A 23,713-nucleotide genomic window follows, 5' to 3' on the forward strand; every position below is an offset into this window, starting at 1 on the left:
TTGTTAACGTGGAACGCATGTAAAGCCTCAAGTGTAAATAACACGTCTGGAGGATGAACTGCACGGTTTGCTGACTGTTCCGCAGGCACGCCACTCTGTTTGGGAACTTTAAAACTACCACGTGCGCGAGCGAGTGTCCACAGCATGGTGCTACAACAGTGGATGGTGGTGCTGCTCACTTGCACGGCGAACCGGTTGAGCAGTAGCGCCACCACGTATCCGTACGGGGTGACGTAGGGCAGGCTCGCCACGCAGCCCACCATGCAGACGGCCGCGATCAGGGAACCCGTCAGGGGGCGCAGTGATGGGAACTCGTCCGTGAGGCACGTGACCAGCATCCACACACCGGCCACCTGCGGAACGACGCAGTACAACGCATCAAGCGGGGTAAGAGCCCCTGCAGTGTTCTGCAGCCCTCAGTGGATCTGGGTGGGAATCAGGGTCAGGACGGATAAATACGCTAAACGTGAGTGGTCTGCGATATTCGTTAGGTTTTAGTGTACGTAAAATGTAAAAAAAATTCAAGTCAATTTGGGTAATGACGCATGACGTGCATTGGTGGTTGCAGCTACCACCAAACTACAACCCTAACTTCCCTTTTGCTACTGTGCAAGCATCATTCGAATCACGGTCTCATCCTAACCGCTGCTGCTCACTCCGCTCAGCTCGGTGCTCTTAGTGTCGGTGCCACCTAATTAGCGCCCCAGCTTACCGCTTGGCTACCACCGGCTACGCCTTGGCAAGTAAACCACCCGGTAGACAGGTGAGCAGTGACACAAGGCAGGTGCTATGGCAGGTGTTGCCATCGGTGGGACTTGGGTCGCTTGGGTTAGGGTGTGACCCAGGTTGCTCTACCCGAACAGCCTCTTAGGATTAAATGGGCTGCCGCCTGACAGGCTGGGCGGCAGCCCACCTCCCTATGGGCAGGTGAGCAGCCTGCCACAAAACCGGCTTCAGACAGACAGACAGACAGACAGACAGACAGACAGACAGACAGACAGACAGACAGACAGACAGACAGACAGACAGACAGACAGACAGACAGACAGACAGACAGACAGACAGACAGACAGACAGACAGACAGACAGACAGACAGACAGACAGACAGACAGACAGACAGACAGACAGACAGACAGACAGACAGACAGACAGAGGGACAGACACACAGAGATACAGACCGACAGACAGAGAGAGAGACAGACAGACAGACAACGCCCACATGCAGGGAATGGCCGCTATAAGTGGTAGCGCACTAAGAAAGGGGTAGGGTTTTAACGTAGTTAAAATGAGTCGACGTGCGAAAGCATACGTTTAGTCTGGTTGGCTCATGATTTTGCTTTAGCTAGGTTGTTGGCACATCTGGCGTTCGGTAGTAGTATTAGTTGATGAGGACGACCATGTGCAATGCACAGCGCGAGAGTGTGTTGCAGTTTGTCACCAGGCATCATCGGCTGCGGCGATAGCACAGCGCTGCCGTGCAGTGGCCAGCGAAGCTGATCTGTTCGCGCCGCCGCGGGTTCGACTCCTATGCGTGGATATTTATTCGATTTCTTTTAAACTTAACATGACGTTGCTGTTGCTAGGTAACGGCTCAAGAAAGACCAGACGGACAAGATACTTGTTCGTTGTTGGTGAGTGTATGAGTAGTACTTTCACACTAAAAACAGCTGTGTGTCTTTTCTGCCTTGCACCTTGTGGTAACAAAGCAAGTCAGCTAGACCGTTGTGCCGAACTCCTGGTAACGCTGGCAGCCAACAAGAATACCACATAGCAGTGAATGCGCCACAGACGTGTACGTTACTCGAAGACGAGTAAAGAAACTGAAAACGTAGTGTTCTCGTCCGTGCTCGTCGCAATTCATGGTAGTCGTTCTTGTGCCCCCCCCCCCCCCCCCCCCCCCCGAAGCCGACACGCGTACAAATGGTTTCCCACTCACCGTCGAATGTGGCAATGAAAGCGGCATACGCGTAGAATCTGCGCGTCTTCACATAACTCACTATACTAGAAGACAATTTTCTGAAGCACTGCGCAGCAAGCAAACAGCACAAACCGTCCACTTCCATACCCGTGTGGCTGGCTGGTGGTCCCCTTTCGTTGTGTAATCTATCGCCTCGCTCTCGCAAGTACTCAACGGTTCTGGACAAAATAATTTTTTTTTAGCGGGAAGCTATGAACGCAGTTTTTCATATAATGTAAGTTTTCGGTAAAACAATCAATATATCCGCAGACCACCCGACGGCAGTCTTGCATTTTTTTCCTATTAATGTTTCTACTATCTGTCAAAAGCGGTCCTCGTAGGTTTTCGAAATATGGCAGTCTTAACTGCTCCTTTCGATAGACGGAAACACGTTAAAGGAAAGGTATTGCATATCAGAAGGATATTTCATAACTGTATCCCAGAATTTTTAAGTATTCAAAATTTCTATACGAAAACGGTGGATATGCCTTCCACTCTTGAGCTACAGGTGGTTACGCTGAGTTGGATGGATGCTAATGGGTATCTACTCCTTATCTACAAATCTACTCAACCTTGGAGGCATCCCCTAAACATTAGACTTAAAGCGCTCCCACTACGAGTTATTGATCTATTCACTATCGTCCTACCATTTGCTAGCTGTCCATGGTTAGCTTAGTCAGTACAGCGATTAGCCCGAACAGGCGGTGGTCGCGGTTTATAACTCCGGAGCAGGACTAACTTTTCTTCGATTCCGAAGTCTTTGTGAAAGATGTATAGCTTTGCTTTGTAACCGTATAGCTGCGCTGAGGTGGATGTAAATGAGTAATGATTGTGATTGTGAAAGAGGTAAGCGTCCGTATCTACGTGGGCAGAAGGAACTGCTGTGTCCTTGTCTGTGTGTGCAAAAGCAACCGCTATCGGGTCGCACCTCTAAAGGCGGAGTTTAAGTACGCCCCCATATTAGGTAGTTACAGCATATCGTTGCCGTGTTTACGTTACCGTTTACCGGGCCAGGCTAGCGACATCTGCGCATGTGCCGCCACTCACCGGTCCGCTAGCACTTTACGGAATCTTTTTTAGCGTTGCAGAGAGTTAGCGTTCGCTCGTAAACAAACATGGCGGCGCCCTGCACGGCCGCTTCATACCAAATACAACACCGCCGCCGCATTCTTCGGCGTCGTTTCTCTCTATAAATGAACGCTTTCGCTTTTAATTTGCAAACTCTCACTCATACGTTGAGGTTTGAGTAACAACTAGGCCATGTTTTTGAGATTATTTGCCGATTTTTGAGCAGTTAAGCCTAACTATATGTCGTGTACATAGCCAAATAGCAACGACTACACTGCAGCTCTTCAGTTTTGTGCCCGATTTAGCATTTTTTTATATTTTCATGATTTTTTTCGTCGAAAAAAAAGACTGGTAATTCTCTTACTATATTCATCAGTAATAGCAGAAAATAAAAAGTTTCGCCGGCCCGGAGTCGGCGCGCTTTAACTTACTGCCACTAAATGGCGCCACTGTGTTTATATCCACACAAAGAAGTAGCGATGCGGCAAGGCAAACAGGTGCCGTAGTTGCGCTTTTTTACAGCGCTCGCAACGCAACGTGCGCTGTGTATGTAAGCTTACTGAAGTTTACGTAGTGAAATTGTCTACTGGCCAGGGCAGGCAAAGGTGTCTAGCTTCACGGGCACATTTCAAAAACCGCTGAGTCGGCTGTTAGCTGAAGTGTAGTAGGTACGTCTTTATATGCAGAGAAAAAGATTATTAATGTGTAGCATCTCACGCCATAGAATTGATTGCAATGGACCCGTATTTTTTTCTCTTAAAAACTGGGCATCTGCCATCATAGTAGAGAGTTATAGCATATCGTTACCGTGTTACCGGATGCCGGATTTTCCGGTTAGCGCGGCGCACGCCAGAAGACGTTTTAGCGTACCGTCTCTCCCGTAACAAGTTACCGTAGGGCTAAAACGAGTGATGGTGATGGCAGATGCCCAGCTTTTAATGATGAAAAAACGGATGCATTGCAATCATTTCTATGAAGTGAAATGCTACACTTCAATAATCTTCTCTGCATATAAAAACGTACCGACTACACTTCAGCTAACAGCCGACTCACCGGCTTTTGAAATGTGCCCGTGAAGCTAGACACCTTTGCCTGCCCTGGCCAGTAGACAATTTCACTACGTAAACTTCAGTAAGCTTACATACACAGCGCACGTTGCGTTGCGAGCGCTGTAAAAAAGCGCAACTACGGCACCTGTTTGCCTTGCCGCATCGCTGCTTCTTTGTGTGGATATAAACACAGTGGCGCCATTTAGTGGCAGTAAGTTAAAGCGCGCCGACTCCGGGCCGGCGAAACTTTTTATTTTCTGCTATTACTGATGAATATAGTAAGAGAATTACCAGTCTTTTTTTTCGACGAAAAAAATCATGAAAATATAAAAAAATGCTAAATCGGGCACAAAACTGAAGAGCTGCAGTGTAGTCGTTGCTATTTGGCTATGTACACGACATATAGTTAGGCTTAACTGCTCAAAAATCGGCAAATAATCTCAAAAACATGGCCTAGTTGTTACTCAAACCTCAACGTATGAGTGAGAGTTTGCAAATTAAAAGCGAAAGCGTCAGGCCGTGACGTCAAAGAGATGCGGCGGCGCTGGCGTCACCGGTGACTTTCGTTGTGTAGGCAAAAAGCGGGAGCTTCCGTATTGGGTGCGCCACGCTTGCGTGTTTTTGGACACAATTCACTGCGTGCCGACAAATTGTGGTGCGATTGGTTGAGCCGCAATGCAGAAGAAAGGAAGCGGAATAAGTTTCCGCAAGTTTATTGCTGTCAGATAGGCGCGAAAGCGACGGGCAGGGGCCGATGAGCAGGTCAAGTTCGGCGACGGATCGGCTTCGCGGCTATTTATTACCGCCGAGCTCGTTTCGCCCCTTGGGTTATTATATTGCGTTTCTGAATTCAAATCTAATAAGTTGGTTCGTGTTCCTGACTTCGCATCGTTGCTGTTCGGTCGCGTGGCAAACAGTGCAAAATATAAGTAACGCCTGCCACTCGTTCTCAATCTGTCGTGCTCTCAGCATATGTTTAGGCGCGATATTCCGTGTGCTTGGGATCGTAAACTGAACGCAAGGGGCCATTTTCAGATGCTTATCCCCCGGACAACGTCCCCATCACTTCGCGCGCAAAAAAAAAAACAAAAAAAAACAGAAAGCTCCCGCCAGTCGCCTTCAGTGTTCACACCGTGCCGAGCTTTAAGAAGCACCGAACTCGGGTTGTATCACGCACGACGGCTTTTTCTCTGTTTTCATTTTCGCGAATTTCAACAACTGTGTCGCTTCAACATCGGTCCAACGACGCTAGGATCTCGACAAAGTCGCGCAGTGTTATTTCCTAAATTATTTGAATTTTCACATTGTGTGTCGATCAGAACCTAGCGAACACAGCAAATTCCACGCCAAAAGCCACTCTGATCAAGCAAAATGCACACACATGAATAAATTCTAAAATAAGAAGCAAAATTTTATAGCTTAGCAGATTCAGCGTAAATTTCGTTTGGAGCTCGAGGAAAACGTCTATGCATGCGCTCGTGGAGCTCTCGGATCGCATTTGCCTCATTCAAAGCAGCTATATATTGTTCTTTAATTTCCAATGTCTCCGGAGTGAAGCCGCTAGGTGAAAATAGGAAGCACATTACAAGGTTCGTCGTGTGATAAAGCTGATTCGTGTCGTGCATCACGTCGTCCTGTCTTGCACTAGCAATCGGATATGCTTTATTGGCCCATAAGTTGAGAACTGTGGATGATTAGTTCCTCCCCATACCTCGCGCTTTCACCCGCCGTAGCGCTGCGCTGTTGCTTGTCGCCAACTAGGAGCCCAGAAGCGCCCGATGCAGCGCTCCGCCTACTAATTCCTCCCGGCGAACAGGCTGAAAAAGTGCGGAACTACTCTCCGGGCATCAATAAAAATGTTTACGACAAGAAGCGACGCGCACGCTTTGAAATATTCGCATACCCCAGTTTGTTTCGAAGGCAGAGTCTCTTGGCGCAGTGTAGGCGTGCTGCGTTTTGCCTACACCCCGTGTCGCTGCCGACCGCGACGCCACCTTTGTTTACAAACATGACGCTTGTCTATAGGGAGAAATGGCGCCGAAGAACGCGGCGGCGGTGCTGTATTTGGTCCGAAGCGGCCGTGCAGGGCGCCGCCATGTTTGTTTACAAGCGAACGCTAACTGTCCGCAACGCTAAAAGGGATTCCGTAAAGTGCTTGCGGACCGGTAAGTGGCGGCGCATGCTCAGACGTCGCTTGCCGGGCCCGGTAAACGGTAACGTAAACACGGTAACGATATGCTATAACTCTAATCACTCGTTTTAGCCTTACGGTAACTTAATTGTTACGGAAGAGACAGTACGCTAAAACGTCCTCTGGCGTGCGCCGCGCTAACCGGAAAGTCCGGTAACACGGTAACGGTATGCTATAACTCTCTGTTAACGCAAAAGCGTTAAAGGCCGCGTTGAGCAAAAAATCCGGCGTCGGCGTTGTGACCGAAAAATCAAGGGTGTGGCTCAGGCAGATGGTCCCCAGAGAGCAGCCTAGGAGGCGGATGGGCCGCCTTGGTCACGTGACCTTGTGGTGTTATCGCAACCTGCCCAACGGATAGTGAAAAAAACTGCCGACCGCTGCAAGTGGCCGTCAGATGAATGATTGGTCGCTCGGTCAGAGTAACCTGTAATCTGGGCTGCAGAAAGCCAACCGCTGGGAGCACCTGCCATCATATGCTAGAGGCGCATCGCTTAACCGCGGCATCACTGCGCCAGAAAGAGTATGAGGACACCTAGGAATTATGAAAGCAAAGTGGAAATGCTCTTTCGCATATATGTAAAGCAACCATGTATACGCTATTGCGTAATACCTTTAAGGCGGAATTTTTTTTTTCATCACTGGACTGTTGTGTGCATTTGGCGTGAGAAAAGGGAAAGCGATAGTGGAGCCGATTTGCAATAGTCCAGACACGAGATGTTTCGACATCTGCGTGCGCACGATGCAATGGTCGATACAGTTTCGCTATCACTGTCAGGTTTTTCACCTCGGCAAAGGACGAAAAGCATGAGTGTTTCCTTGTAAACGTTCACCGTTTTTTGTCTTTATTATCCCAAAATTCGTCATCATCATCAGCCTGACTACGACCACTGCTGGGCAAAGGCCTCTCCCATGTCTCTCCACTTAACCCTGTCTTTTGCCAGCTGCGCCCACCCTATGCCCGCAAACTTCTCAATCTCATCCGGCCACATAACTTTCTGCCGCTCCCTGCTACGCTTGCCTTCACTTGAAATCCACTCCGTTGCCCTGAAGGGCCACCGGTTATCTTGCTTTCGCATTACAAGGCTCGCAAATTAGCGGTATCAATTCTCATCACCTCCAAATCTGCGACCCTTTGTCAGCCCCACTAAGGGCACAAATAGAAGTCAGGATTGAGGCAGGACTCAGACAAGACGGAGTGTCGGTATCGACAGCACTTCTCTTCCATTCTGACTCGCAGCGGCGCTTACCGCCTGGCAGAGCCCCAGCTGGAGCAGCGTGACGGTGAAGAGCGAGGCGAACAGCTGCGGGTAGTTTGCCTCGCCGATGTACTCGCTGATGAGCATGAAGAACATCTTGGTGGAGCCCCCGTGCACGTAGCTCTCGATCGCCTGTCCCGTCACGTGCGCAAGGTTGCCCAGCACGGCGAACGTGAGGCACGCGGACACCATGCTAGTCGCCAAGTCCATCAGGATCACGCCCTGCACCACGCTGTGCGAAGGAAACCACGCCGGCCGATCACTGCTGCGCGCTTCCTCCATTGTCTTTCGCAAAGGGGAAATGCAACGGGAGGTCTCACTGCGGTGTGAAGAAAGCTACCAGATACTTTTACAATGTTAGCTGCGTGTGAGAGCTTTCCTTTCCGAGGTTGGCACTGGCATCGACAAAACTAGCCCATGTTTCATGTGACATCGTCCTCAAGCCAGTTGGGACATTCCCCATGGATCCAAATCTGGGACACAATTCCTCAGCCACTGTGAGGTTCGTTTGTTTGTTGATGTTTTTTTGCGAGGTTTGTTTGCATCAGTTGTTGCGAAAGAACTAACATATCTAGACCCCACGTGGAAGTATATTTCTTGGGGTGTTTCTTAACTGTGGCAGCGTTGTTTTCAACATGATGCACCCTGCTGTTGTCACTCAGCTTTTATTCTTAGTGGAATATCTGCCCAGTGGTCTTCATGTTGTCTTTTTGGTTACGTTTCTATCTCTGTTCCTTTCTCTTTAGGAATATTTTTCACGATATCGTTTATATTTCGTGCTATTTCAAAAAAGCTTTAGTTGACAAATAGCCCTCTTGTCGTGTCTTCCCCGATTCTTTCGACCTTGTCTTTCGCGCTACCTTCCCCATGAATCGGAGGTTTGTTGCCTGGCCCACGACTTGTGGCGTCGAACTGCTTAGCGCGGGTCAGAACAAAGAAAATTAAGGTTGCAAAGCGCCACGTGTAGCTAACAGCACGGCTCTTAATTCGGCAACGTCACCAGGCAAAGCAATCCAGCTTTCAGTGATGTCAGGGAAAAAAGAATATCGGAACACATCAACACGTGTGTCATACGGCTTCATCGTTCGGCAGTGGTTTGCTATCGCGCAGCGGTTTTCAGCGTATATTGTCTTTGCAGCACCTGAAAAAAAGCTTTAGTCTAGCTTTTTGCCGTCGAGTTTCAACTGAATCAAGCCCACATGAACACATTATTACTCTCACCGTATCCATCCTTCTGTACGTTGAAGAAATAAAGCGAGCAGCCATTTTTTGAATTCTTAGTCTTTCCACCGCGACCGTGGCTGAAAAGGGAGAACTGCCGCGTACCAAGGCTCTTCCAGTGTTCCAGGCCAACCATCACAGCCCACGTCGTTGAAATATAAAGCGTCCAGCAGTTTTCCTTTGACCGTTAGGTTCTATTGCCCTCATTTTCATGAATGTAAACAACGTGAAGACATGGCTGTTCCTCTCACGTTACACGCACTAAACGGGGCACGAGAAAATAGTGGTGTTTGAGGAATGGAAATGGCGCAATAACTGTCTCACTTCGATGTGGGGACCTCAGCCGCGCCGCGAGGGGAGGGAGGAAGGTAGGAGAGAAAGAAGAAAGATGTGGCCGCTGTGGAGAGCTCCGGAATGATTTCTACCACCTGGAGATCTTTAACGTGCACTGACATCGCATAGCACACGGGCGCATTTTGCGTTTCGCCTGTATCGCAACGCATCCGCAGAGGCCGGATTCGAACTCTGGTACTCCGACATTAGGCCTCTGCGGATGCGTTGCGATACAGGCGAAAGGCAAAATGCGCCCGTGTGCTATGCGATGTCAGTGCACGCATCCGCAGAGGACGGATTCGAATTCTGGTACTCCGACATTACCCGCCGCGGTGGCTCAGTGGTTAGGGCGCTCGGCTACTGATCCGGAGTTCCCGGGTTCGAACCCGACCGCGGCGGCTGCGTTTTTATGGAGGCAAAACGCTAAGGCGCCCGTGTGCTGTGCGATGTCAGTGCACGTTAAAGATCCCCAGGTGGTCGAAATTATTCCGGAGCCCTCCACTACGGGCACCTCCTTCCTTTCTTCTTTCACTCCCTCCTTTATCCCTTCCCTTACGGCGCGGTTCAGGTGTCCAGCGATATATGAGACAGATACTGCGCCATTTCCTTTCTCCAAAAACCAACTATTATTATTATTATTATTATTATTATTATTATTATTATTATTATTATTATTACTCCGACATTAGAAAGAAGCAGTCTGGTATTGCACGCAACTGTACTATTCTGTTTGGTCGCAGTCTAAAGAGCTCATCATCAGCCAAGCTGCGTCCACTACTGGACAGAGGCTCCTACCATAATCCTCCAATTAGTCTTATCCCGCACACTAGATGCGAAGATCTTAACCCCCCCCCCCCCCCCCCCTCCTTGTTATTTGTACCTCCTCCATTCGCATGACTATCTGCTGCCCTTGCTTTACGCTTTCAGTTTCTTCTAATCCACTCCGCTGCATCATTATACGTTATCGGTTGTGAGCTCTGTACATTCGTACGCTGTCCATTCCCATTTCTGCTGTGAAACTCGTTCACTGTGAAATCGGTTAAAAGGACTTCACTTTGAGTCTCAGTGAAATGTGACTAGTGGTGGTGTCATTATACTATCACAAGCAATAAACGAGAAGGAAGCTCGTTGTAGCTGCCTTGGCGTCTAATCGGATCGGCACCAAGCGGACGCATGCCAAAGCAAGAGTCAAGCCATCCGAAGAGTGCAAAGGAAGAGAAAGGAGAACAAAGGAGAGAGGAAGAAAGAGAACCCGGATGAACACAACAGCTCTCGAAGAATATTTTAACGAAGCCGTATAGACTAGGTTATCCAGCTTTTACAGCGAGAGCTGTTATGTAGATCTGCATTCAAATCTCTGGAACGCGCACATAAGCACATAACTAACAGTGCATTTAATAAACTTGGTCCCCTGAAACGCCGCTTGGTTTTTGCTGACAGCGCTAGACGTCACGCATGCATTACTTTTATCAGAACTTCACTTGAATGCGATTCACTGATATGGCAACCTCACCAGGGTAATCTTACTAAACTTCTCAAATCCGTCGGAAACAAAGCTTCAAAGTTTACCACCTCATTGTGCTCACGTCAACAAAGCGTATCGGTTTTGAAGCAGACATTCAAGCACAAGCCACATACAGAAAACATGCTCGCTTTTAATTTTATGCCTTCTATTTTAGTAAACTTCCCTTTTCTTAAGTCAATATCAGAGATGCCCCCAATGTTTTATTTCGCCTCGACCATGCTCATAAAGTTTGCTCAGTGTTTGCGAGCACCAAAAACACCAAAACTCACCTCTCGTTCAGATCATAAGCGAGTGGAATTCTTTGCCGTCGAGCATCGCGTCATTGCCGAACTTGCCGCATTTCCCGTTTGCATTACTAAATTTTCTTTGCATCCATGATACTTCGCAATATTTTCGGATTATTTATTGTGTTTTTAGCTTCTTGTTGTTCAGTGCCTTATGAAATATCTTTTGGTCATGTGTTCTAGGTAATATTGTCAAATTCTTCTGCCCTGTTTAGATGCGTAGCTTTGTTTACTTTTTCTTTCGCAAAACATTCAGTGCAACTTTGTTCTGCTTTGTTGATTCCTAAGATCTTGCTCTTTCATCAGCTCCCCCCTACCCTTAAGTAATGCCCTGCTGCTCGGCCCTTACTGTACAATGAAATAAATAAATAAAATTCTCTCCCTCAGTGGAGCTTCATCGTGGGCTGGTACAACAGGTGGTTAACTATGGTAACCACCCTGAAGGCTGCGTGCCGGGAAGGTAACACCCCTAAGGGTAAGCACCCGTGGGGTAAGCGCCTGGAGGCTACTCGACAGCGCCGATTCAGGAAGAACTGACGTGAGGCTACATGAGCTTAGTGCGCATGACGTCACAGCCTAGGAGCAGCAGTTGCGCAGTGCGCAGCAGTTGGCGTGATATCCCAGCAGAGTGCAATGTGACGTCAGAGCAGACGGCAGCCGCATTGCTATAGTTAGTTTCCAGCAGAAGGTAGAAGCTTTCGCCCGCCGCCGTCGCGCTCAACGTTGTGAACGCCATTGTCGCGGACCCATGAAAGAACGGCACATGTCAAAACAGGATGCGTGAGAACAGCGGGCAAAAAACAGCACGGCGACAAAACAGCACAGGGAAAAAACGGCGCACTGAAAAATCAGCACATGGGAATAAACAGCATTGCGACAAAACAGCACAGCGAAAAAACAGCACGCGTCAAAACAGCACACCGGACAAAACGGCACAGCGACAAAACAGAACGACAGACAGCGCAGAGAAAAATCAGCACGACGACAGAACAGCCCATCGGAGTACGGTGCAGCGCTGCTGGAGGGGTGAGCTTACACTGACATAACCACAAACGGTAAATCGCAACACATTCGGCCGCGAGCTTCGATGTTAGTGAGGGCTCGTTTCACAGACTGTATAGGGACAAAGTAGGGTAATATCCGCGGTCTCGAATGTCCACTTTTCTCTGGCGGGTAATAGAATGAATAACGCTGCAGAAGTTGTTCCGGAAGCATCGATTCTGCCGGTTGACCCTCATGATGCGGAATTCTGGCATACACGCCCGACGTAGGGCTCTGGGTGTAACAAAAGTTCTTATTCTTCAAAATTCTCGCTCTATGTAACAATCTTCAGCACTTTCGTTTGGAGCGAGCTACAGGGCCTTCATCCACTGAAAATATCCAGTATGCGATGCTTGCCTTTAACAATGGCAAGATTTCGGCCTTTAACAATGGCCGAAATTTTCAGGGTGTTTGGTGTTAAACCAGGACGCTTAGCGCATAAACTTACTTGGTGCAGTGGCGATCATTTGAATAATGGTAAAGAGCAAAATAAAGCGACAGACGCCGTACATGCTCGCTAGCAGATAAGATAAACTACCCGGGGCATTTGATCGCAAAGCAGATGCACGGACATTTTATCTCTCAGTATGCCTGATCCTTCCTGCTTAATACAGAAAGAAACTAGATCATTGAAGCCAAGCAAGCAAGGACTACATAACCACTAGTGGCGCCATATGCACCGTTCAAGCAACGGTGCTCTTCATTCAATGAACCTGCTCTGTTTTTAATGAACCAGCGAAACAAGCACACTCTAACTCCAAAGGTCGCTGCCGCATGTGCTGCGATTTACTCTTTGTGGTTATGGCTATGATAGTTCACCCCTCCAGCAGCGCTGCACTTTACTCCAATGGGCTGTTTTGTCGTCGCGCTGTTTTTTTCCTGCCTTCTTCTGTCATCGTGGTGTTTTTTCGCTGTGCTGTTTTGCCGCTGTGCCGTTTTTTCCTTGTACTGTTTTTTGTGCGCTGTTTTGACGCATGCTGCTCTGACGTGTGCTGTTCCTTCGTGTCCCCCATTGTCGCAGCAGACAAGATCCTACCTTAAGTGCTGATGAATGGAAAGCCTATTGACGTCGGGTCCAGACCCAGCATCACCGGCATATGAAGGCTGTGTATGAGTGAACGCGAACGGCGTAAGCGACAACAAGAGGAGGTGGCCTTGGCAGCACTAATGCTTTCAAGGACTCACTTGGGCGACTTGGGCAGCACAGTGCGCAGTTTAACAGCTCTCGCTGTGTAATTCGCTAACTGCATGATTTTGTCCTTAGCTTTTCGGCGGTATATACAAAGCTGTGTAACCGAAGACCGCCAAAGCGGGACGCTCCTAACAACTTGCACAGTCGCTGCAGCTATGTTCACGAGCACACACACCCACCCACCCTTTGAGGGGCGTGCGCAGCGGGTTGAAGCTGGCGAAGACGAATATGGCGCCCGTGGCGATGCCCAGCGAGGTGAGCACGTCTGCGGCCGCGCTGTGCCACAAGTTTGGGTTGTAGAAGGATTCCTTGTGTATCGACAGCATGGTCAGGATGCCCTCGCGGGCTCCCTGCTTTTGCAGCGTGAAGAACAGGAACATGGCGAGGATCACCAGCGGCGAGGGCACCACCAGACGAAGAAGCTGCGAGGTCAAGGCGCTGAACTCCGGTTGTGCACGTAACACATTGAAAAGGCCTAACCACAAGAGACGCTTGGGTGGCGTGCCACGATGTCTTCGCTTACAGAGTGAGTGCCACGGGACCCTTCGTGGTCACCGAAAGCAACGCCCTTTATCTTACAAAAACGGCTAGTTTTTTAAAGAAGCTATTACTGCACAATAGAACCTAAAAGAACAGATTGATTCCTTAATTACTTTCTTGCATTTTGGAGTGCATGTTACGTGCTCTTAACGTCAGGGTTTGCCGGTCGAACCCTTCAGCACGTCAGGATCTCACAGGGAGGCAATGAAGGCGTTGTTGGGAGCGCGCAAGAAGTACTCGGTTCCGGCGGTCAACCACAACAGAGAGCAGGCCTCCACGCTCAGACAACTGCGTACAGACATCTACCAGAGCAGGACCGTACGTCACAAAATGTGGCCGAATAGATACATGAAAAAGTGCGTGCGGTGTGGGGCTATGCCACGACGTACCACGTCACCTGGGGCTGCGAGAAAAAACTGTTCACTACTCAAGATAACTAGCCCTAGTCTAGAGCAGTGGGAGGCCTTCCTTAGGGACTCCAACACGAGCACACAGCTTATGGTACAATGGCCAAGGGGGTGGAGGCAAACGGGATTCTGGAATATGAAAGAACCACCACTGAAGCTCCGAATCTGTCTCTCCCCTACCCCCTATGCCCTAACCCTTGTCTTCCGAAATAAATGTGTTTACTGCTCAACCTGCAGGGCGCGTGCACTGGCGACGTGAGAGCCGGACTTGCCCTGTAGCTTTGCTGGTCCCGTGCTGTGCTCAAGTCAAGACGGCATGTACTGCCACAGTATAACTAGGAAATGACTATCCTACTACGAGTAAGATAGAAAATTTTACACTGCGCGCAAAAGACTAAACGAAAAAAAAACGGATGCATCACACTCGCAGGCTTCCCACGGTAATTTTGTCCTGTTCGCATAGTGTTAACTTTCCTTGACATGAATGAACAAAACCCGCAAGAACGCTTCACTGAATAACTGAGTGGCTGTAGCCTTTCTAAAGGGGACCTTCAAAAGTGTGCCCTTAGCATAACTCATTCATACCTGCCAGCGCGCTGCTGGAGGCCATTTTTTTTTTGGAGCGTTGCATAATTCTCATACCCAGTAATTATGGACAAATGCATTCTTTGAGCGGGAAGCAGTTTATAAACACAATTTTTTCATACACTGCAATATTTCACTATGGCAGTAAATATATCCGCAGATCTTCCATCGGCAGGCTTACATTTTTGTTGCTATTAAGGTTTTCTCTATCCTAAAAAGCGTACGCCACTGGTTTTCTATGGCAGATTTAACTGCTCGATGGGAGTGATGGCAAAACTTTAAAAGAAAGATTTTGCAACAGATCGGAAGACAGGACCATTATCTTCAATATTTTCGTAACAGCACCTTACAATTTTCCCATATTTAACATTTTTGTCCAAGAATGTCGGACATGCACACGAAGAAGCCCGACGGCTGAGCTACACTGCGTGCCCTCCCCCAGGCCTGTTGCCGTTGGGCCGACTGCATATACCGCTTATTCCGCTCCAGTTGCGGACGGAGGGCACAGAGGGATGTACCCACCCACGTGAAGGTGCGTATGTTGAGTGCCGCCAGGAATATGAGCAGCCAGACGGCGGCAGAGCAGCCCAGCAGGTCCCGGCCGATGGGCTCCGGGCCATTGTTCAGGATGCGGTTCCTGCGTCACCGTTGCGGGACAGTGACGCTTTCGAAATTGCGCGCCGCCAGCGACTGTTCACATGGATCCGCACTCTGAGATCATAAGGGCAAGGCACACCTTCCCCGAAGTCAATGACGCCGCAGTCTGCGACGTTGTAATCTGTCGTAATCAACATCTCATACTTCCATCTTATACGTTCTGGGGAAAAATTGTAGCAGACACTTAATCTCCGCCTTAAGGGTATGACGCGATAGCGTTTTGGGTCAATTCCCATATATGCTGAACTTCATTCTCTTTTTTTACATTCATAGATCGCAGAGAGTCCTCATACCGTTCCTGGGACAGTGGTGCTGCGGTTAAGCGATGCGTCACTGCACTACGACGACAGGTGATCCCACCGGTGGGCCTTGTGTTGCCCCGCTTGATCTTCTCGAGCTACCAATCATAAATTTATCTTCCACCTGGCACAGTGGGCAGTTTGCTCACTATCCGGTGGGAGGTTGTGATGACGCCGCAAGGTCACGTGATCTAGGTGGCCCACCTGCCTGCTGCTTCTCTGAGGATTTTTCATGCATTTTTTGCTCCCAGTCACTGAGTAGAAAAAGAGGTTGAGACTGAAAAGGAAAACCTTTGCACTTCACTAACGACGGGAAAGAAGCGCTCACTATAAAGAATAGTAATGACTGTTAGGTGCTGCAAGTAGCACCTAACGAAAATCCTCATGGCTTGGAGGCACCTCTTTCTCTCTTTCTTCTTTCCCTCCCACTTTCCTTCCTTCCCACACGGCGCGGTTCGGGACGTTCGTGTGTCCACATAGATGTGAGAAAATTAGTGCGCCATTCCTTTCCTCAAAAATCAATTTTCAGTTTTCAATTTTAGAAGCACCAAAATTTTCGTAATGCATTTTTGCTTTCCAATCATGCGTAAATCATCAATAAATACGAATAAGCACGTGAAATGCGCTCACGCTTAGTCCCCCACTTAAACTGAATTTACTCTTCCATGTAGTTCCGATTTCAGTTTCAGCACCCGAAAGATGGTTGCGACATCACATCATAAGGGAACATATCACGTTAGTCATATAAAAACTTGAATATACTAGCTCTTTGCTCACTTCCTTCCTTTCTGGATTCTGGAATAGTTTGGCGTAACAATCTCTGAACTAAAACGACAAAGAAACGCTTATATTGCAGTTTTTGTATGCTTCACGTAATCTCACACTAACTTATGACGTCGCCACCGTCTTTTGTCAACTGAAACCGAAGTTCAAACCATAGAGGAAAAAAATTCCATTACAAGTTTTGTATTGAGTGCTGCAAAATTCTACGCGGTGATACATGTTTACCAATGTTGTACGCGTCATTCCAAAGCAAAATCACTCCAAAAATTAGGTGTCTACACTCGCGCTGTGACACAACTTGACATGTGCATATATACACACCAACCCTAATTTTTAAAAGGGCACATTACATTATTTGAATAAATAATGTAATGTTAAATTCTACATATAGATCGCCGTATTCTGATGACAAATACGGTTCAACAACTGAAACAGCGCTTTTATAAGCTAGAAAGGACAAAAAACTCGAAACAGGGTGTCGCCATCCCCGGCTGTCCTCGCAAGGAAACTGCGGTGCGTCAAGAGAGATCATAGTGAAACACTTAGTTAAAATAGTTGGAGCATTGCATTTTCCAAAAAGAACACCAGCCAAAAGACGCAGACAGGAAATTGCGAAGACGGCAGGTCAGAGGCTGGACTACCAACTGTATATTTAACAGATTGGGGCTAAAATGAATACAAGACACTCATTTGCCTGACCATCGCACAAACACAATCTGACTCGCCAACAAAAGATTACAACGATCGCATTCACCTTCTCTCCTCCATGGCTACCTCACAGCTTCCGTTGCCTAATCCCAGCTCAGAAAATCTTAGCACTGACAGGTGACCATTGCAAAAGCAGAGTCAAACAAAAAAAAAACAAAACAAAAAGGGACACTACCAGCGCCCAACGAACCAAATAACATCAAGCAGAACTGAATTTCACTCTTCGAAGGAAACTTGGTAGTTTCCTATCAATGCCTTATGATTATATGACAGATTCATAGAATATGTCATAGAAGGGAGTCACCTACATGCGTCACCTTTGTTTCCAATCAGAAAGGCCTCAAGTACTTCATAAGCCATCTTATCGCGACTCCTCCTTTCTCCCGATAAGTGCGCACAATCTACTGAGCTAAGCAAGGCGCTGAGAAAACGACACGTACATCATACCTGACCGCAACCATCAGGCTGTGCGCCACTCGGTGCGTATAGGGGACCACTCGTGGTCCCCATTGTACTGGCTTCGCTCCGGTGTTTCTTTTCCCTTTCATTTTTTTGTAACAGGGTCTCTGCTACTGCTGACAAGACGGAGCGTGGGACGCCCCTCTTTTGAAAGTCGGTCAATCTTGATACTAAAACTACCCTCAACCATGCGAGCACAGGACTTGATCAACGCAGATTTCAGGCAAGAGGAAGCGATAGTCCTGTTGACTGTCATGGAGTGCGTGGAAACATTAGGCAGCAATTCTTTCTTAGCTCTGGTGTTTCTTTTCCCTTTCATATTTTTTTTGTAACAGGGTCTCTGCTACTGCTGACAAGACGGAGCGTGGGAAGCCCCTCTTTTGAAAGTCGGTCAATCTTGATACTAAAACTACCCTCAACCATGCGAGCACAGGACTTGATCAACGCAGATTTCAGGCAAGAGGAAGCGATAGTCCTGTTGACTGTCATGGAGTGCGTGGAAACATTAGGGAGCAATTCTTTCTTGGCTCTGGGACAATACATCCAAGAAACGCCCTCTTAAAGACTTAAATCTCAATTTCTAAACACTGCAAACAATAATTCACCGGTAGTTCATGCATAAAAGTGAGGCCCCAAACTTTAATTTTCTAAAAGCCCGAAGATTCATTCCACAGTACTTATACGTGCAAATGTATAATTAGCTCTTAAAATGACCAAAAAATCGCCAATGTACCTAAAAATTCGCCGGTACGTACATTGTCATTGGGCCATTGTCAATAGAAGCCACTGTCAATTTATAATCATAAGGCCTTGATAGGAAATAGCCACGTTTCCTTCAAATAAAGGAATTCAGTTCGGTTTTATGTTCTTCGGTATTTTCGGTGCTGAATGTGTTATTTTCTGTTTTATTCTTTGTTTATTATTCTTGACTCTACTTTTGAAATTATTACTTGCTATTGCCAAAATTTTCTGCTATGGGATTAGGCAACGGAAACTATGAGATATCCATAGAAGATCGAAGGTGAATGTGGTCTCAGTAATTTTTTGTTATTAGTATTATATTTGTTCTGCGACGGATGGGTGAGTGGGATGGTGGCTGAGATGGTGAATTAGTGTCTTTTATATATTTCAGACCCGATACATTAATTAAACAGATGGTAGTCCAGCCTCGGTCCTGTCGTCTTCCTAGTTTCCTGTGTGCTTCTTCTTTTGGCTGGCGTTATTTTTCCTTACCGTCAAAAGAGATTTTAGCGCTCAAGCGTTAAGGAGCTCGAGAGCCGGAAAAGCCGACGTCGCGGCTCCGTCGCGTCGTTCGTGAAGAAAAACCTTGCGCAAGCTTTACAATTCTCGCGCAGGCCACCAGGAGAGCTGTGAGTGAGTGTGATGTCAACGTTCGTCCTTGAGAAAGTGGAGTCAAAAGTTTTCATTACGCACGGAGGCCTCTACAGGTGCCATCTATAGGAGCCTCTTGTTGTCGTCTAGCCCTAATTGTTCCGTCACGCAGACAGCAACGCCGACACCGGCTTTTCTGAGACATGGGGCCTTTACGCTTTCGCGTAAAATTTCTTTGGCGTTGGTACTGGACGCTCGTTTGGTACTGCCTTGATTTGCCTCCTGGTACTAGGAGTGACATATTTCCCCATTCGTTGGCTGCGCTATTATAAACTCTAAGGAGTGCTAAGAACGCCTTTCGATGGTGTGTACGCTTGTCCAGTGTTCGACTCCTTTTTTCAAAATCGCCGCACTCCTTCGAAGAGTACCACATTCACCTGCAATCTTCTATGCGTATCTCATAGCTTCCGTTGCCTAATCCCAGAGCAGCAAATTTTGGCAATAGCAAGTAATAATTGCAAAAGTAGAGTCAAGAATAATAAACAAAAAAGAAAACAGAAAATAACACATTCAGCACCGAAAATACCGAAGAACATAAAGCCGAACTGAATTCTTTGATTTGAAGGAAACGTGGTTGTTTCCTAGCAAGGCCTTATGATTATAAATTGACAGTGGCTTCTATTCACAATGGCCCAATGACAATGTACGTACCTGCGAATTTTTAGGTACACTGACGATTTTCTGGTGATTTTAAGAGCTAGTTATTCCTTTGCACGTATAAGTACTGTGGAAAGCAATTTCTTGGTGCTCGGTATGTTGAAGACTCGCCCTTAATGAACGAGATAACTGCCGTCCTGATGCACAATTCTTTGTATTAAAAAGGACGTGAAACTTCACTTGAGCGCTCGTCGAGCATTCGCACCGTTTCAGCACTGCAATAGCAAATATTTAGAGATATGTTTCGCGGAGAATTGAGATTGTGTTACGGGATCTGACAGAAGTGTTTTCCTTGAACCGAAGCATCGCTCGTTTCTGCGAAGCGTTTTACCTCCGAAGGTCGCTGTTTTGAAACAGCTGTACTAAAGTGAGAATAGAAGCTCCGGAGGACGTAAAATACTTAGCGATAGCGCTATGTTTCGGATAAATAATTGCGACAGTCGCAAGAGAGTCGCTTCTCATACGCATGCACGTGAAAGCATGCTTTAGCTGAACCTTTGTTTAGCCATATCTCCTTTTCTGCAGCTCAAAAGGAGAGCTCTTTATTTACGTTAAGCGGGATCAAGGGGGGACGTTGTTTGCGTGAGATACGGGTCGTAGGTGACTATATAGCTGCGCTGAGTTACAAAAGCGAAAAAAAAACCCAACTCCTTCTGGCCGTAGAGAGAGTGCAGTGACAGTTGCGTTCTTTGCCGAAGGGGCGTTTCGCTCCTTAGGCGATTTGTAGGATTGGAATGCGGCAATAGAGAGTACAGTAGCCGGCATACTCTATATCATAGAGAGTACAAGTTCTTAGGGTGCACGGGTCCTTGACCGCTCAGTGTAAAGCGTGAAACAGCTCACGTGTAGTACTGCTCTGCCGACGACTGGTTGGCGTGCACGCATCCGTGCAGCTTGCTCGTGTAGAAGTCGTAGCGCACGAACACCAGGGTGTCGTTGTAGGTCAGGGGCACCGAGTGCAGCCGGTTATCGTCGTTCACGTCGAGGGCCGCGTCACCGCGCACCAGGGCCGCCACGGCGGGCTCGCACAGGCGCTGCGAAGTTCAGGCGTCACACTGTGACGCTTAACTGCTATCGGCAATAACCTCTCACCCGCCTGTTTCGGCAACATTATATCAACAGGCCCGTGCCCAGCATTTCTGGGCAATAGCATTTTTGAACCAGAACGCAATTTTTTCATACATAGTAAGATATCACTATAACGATCATTACATCCGTAGATCTGCCGTCGGCAGGCTTGCATTTTTTTTTGCTCTTAACGTGTTCGCCGGCGTCAAAAGCATCCTCCGTTCGTTTTATAAGAGACAATCTTGACCGCTAGATGCGAGCGATGGAAAAATGAAAGATTTTGCTGCGCATCGGAAGAATGGACTGTTAACTTCACTGTTTTCCTTGCAGTACCTTACGATTTTTGAATATTGATATTTTTGTCCAAGCTTGTTAGACAGGAGTTTCTCGTGGGCTGCTTACTAGAAAAAATACCAATGCAAGAAACCCATCGCCCCCTCCTCACCCCACAGAGAAACTGCCAGTCTCATTTACTTAACGGTTGAACCTCGTCATAAAGAAATGGTTTATGACGAAATAATGGATATAACGAAGGAATCACGATTCCCATTGGAAGCTCGGCCAACACGGATTATGCAGCGAAGCAACAGCTAAAGAGAAGCAATTGTGGCTTCCCTCAGCTTCGTTATAATGAGGTTCAAGAGTATTTATTTTCACACGCTCTAAACTCGCACCAGGCCATGGAGGGAGGAGATAAAAAAAAACGAAAACAGGTTAACCAGTGGTGACAAACTACAAAAGCACAAGGCAACGCGCAGTAAGAATACGCCAGCTAAGAATCGCAGAATCTAAAAATCATTTCAAAAGCAGAGCACGAGGAGGAACAGGAAGAAAGTTCCTAAGTTCTAAAGTGAACGGGAAAAACTATTTGAACAAGTCTAGCAGTACGAAGATTGAAAGCTGGAATGTGTTGTTCATGGTAGCTCTTTACTCATGATGGTTTAGAAAGAAAATTTTAAATAACTGCCAAGTGACTCAAATCGTGGAGAGTTAATGTGTGCGAAGAACTCAAACATCCAGTGCGACGACGTAACGAAAGTGTAATGAGCCACAGATCGGACAGATGGGAACAAAACGAAAAATCTTACATCGGTCAAATATAAAACAACCTTTTTCTGAACCGGCTGCAATTTGGCACATTCCCATTGGTCACTAGAACAGCGATGCTGCGTTATCAATGACCAGAGGGTGATCATGCAGCTCCAGAAATGTGACGTCCTTCAATATTCATTAACATAACAACCATCTCTTTTAATATGCTAATGCTACTACCACAACTAGTGTTACTATGACTCCGCATACCACAAAAAACTCCACATCTCAGAGGAACAGTTTGCCTTTGTTTTTTTGTTTGTGGCCACTAAATGCTTTGCTGTCAGTGAGAGCCTCAAACCACTGGGAATCAAGTCGCCACCAGGGTGGAAATTAAGAATCACGGTGAACATTGCAAGACAGTCGGCCGGCTAGTCGACGGAAGCTCCAGTTTTTACAGGATTTGAAAGAAGCTTTGACTGAACAGTGGATATTTGTGATCATTATTAATCTTGAACCTTGAACAAACAGCGCGAACAAAGACGAGCACAAAAGACAAGAAAGCGAACGACACAGCGCCGTGTCGTTCGCTTTCTTGTCTTTTGTGCTCGTCTTTGTTCCCGCTGTTTGTTCAAGATGCTTAACCAACTAGCCCGCCAAAACGTGTTAACGCATTATTAATCCTTTACTGCATGCATTTATTTTTTTGAATAAAAAATTACTGTGAAATCTATTTAGGCCGAAAGGACCAATACATGTCTTAGTTTTTTTAGGCTTAAAATGGTAAGTTAAAATTATCTTTATTTGATTGATTGTATTTCTTTCCCTGCAGAGAACATAGAGCAGGAGCTAAAGGCACATGGCCTCACAGAGGCTCCTGCCCCATATAGCGAAATTCGGCATTTATTTATTTATTTATTTATTTATTTATTCAAATACCCTCAGGGCCCGAAGGCATTAAAGAGGGGAGTGGGAAGGACATACATTGGGTCCGACACAGTGCAGCAGAAAAGCAAAATAGGAGAAACGAAAACGCGGCGAAAAATGAACAAAACTTAACACAAAATAAGGCAAGAGAAGGCAAAGGGGAAAAAGCAGCAATTCCCCAAAAAAGAACATTTCCGGCAGACAGCAAAAAGACAACGAAAACGAACGCAAAACAAAACTGACTAAAATCTACAAATAAAGATTACATAGGGCAGTCTTAAAAGAACTTGGATTAGAAATATCGACAATGTGCCTGGGAAGGTGGTTCCAATTGTCAGAAGTTTCGGGGACAAAATAAGAAAAAGCGTGTTTAGTATGGCATGACGGAACACCTACTTTGCGAAGATGATCAATGCGGCCTGAAACATATGTTTCAAGGAACGCTGCTCACAATAATAATGAGTAAAATGCTTCCATTCATACACATACATTTGTGGTCGATCCAAGAATCAGCATCATATACAAATGAATTCAAGAAATGCAAAAATATTAACTATATACAACGAACTTTATGCTTCTACATAAACAATACGGACATTCCCAAACACACATACAGAATATAGAGCATCGGGTATTTACATTTTTGCTTGTCAGAAACGATAACCGACAGCGAGTATTTTGACAATGAAATGGGTTTGCTTTACTAAACACAGGTTGTTGAAATTGGACCCCGTCCTCTACGTGTTTAGCAAGTAAGGAACTTGGAAGTTGAGGCTGCCTTCCATTGTTCGTTAGCGTTAGGCGTATTCTCCTTTGCGAAAGGTGTACTTTGATTTAAGATGTGTTGTACTGTTGTGCAATTTATTCCTAATATGTTATAATAACTTGTATTAGTATATTTGGGTGCCAGGATGCATCGCATGTTTAATGAAGAGCTTGTCTTTTTCAAGGTCGCATAGTTTTCCTTCATAGTTTTCAAATATTCTTACAATCTATTTATGGAACACCAGTAATTTGTTGTAGCTTCGCGCTGTAGTTGTTCCCCACACTAGTCCACAATATGATAACTGGGAGAAGAAAA

The 23,713-nt window shown here is 46.8% G+C and overlaps 1 protein-coding gene across 1 annotated transcript in view; it reads right to left on the minus strand.

The window, feature by feature from the left end:
- LOC144104070 (sodium-dependent nutrient amino acid transporter 1-like) overlaps positions 1-23,713 on the minus strand; it is a 41,821-nt gene that overhangs the window by 2,884 nt on the left and 15,224 nt on the right. Inside the window, exons 4-8 of the mRNA XM_077636858.1 lie at positions 20,449-20,639; positions 15,173-15,287; positions 13,302-13,540; positions 7,514-7,754; positions 180-353 (exon numbers count right to left, since the gene is read on the minus strand). Of these exons, the coding sequence (XP_077492984.1) occupies positions 180-353; positions 7,514-7,754; positions 13,302-13,540; positions 15,173-15,287; positions 20,449-20,639 (960 nt within the window). The remainder of the gene's footprint in view (positions 1-179; positions 354-7,513; positions 7,755-13,301; positions 13,541-15,172; positions 15,288-20,448; positions 20,640-23,713) is intronic.

The sequence above is a fragment of the Amblyomma americanum genome, chromosome 9 (assembly GCF_052857255.1).
Source record: "Amblyomma americanum isolate KBUSLIRL-KWMA chromosome 9, ASM5285725v1, whole genome shotgun sequence".
NCBI lineage: Eukaryota > Metazoa > Arthropoda > Arachnida > Ixodida > Ixodidae > Amblyomma > Amblyomma americanum.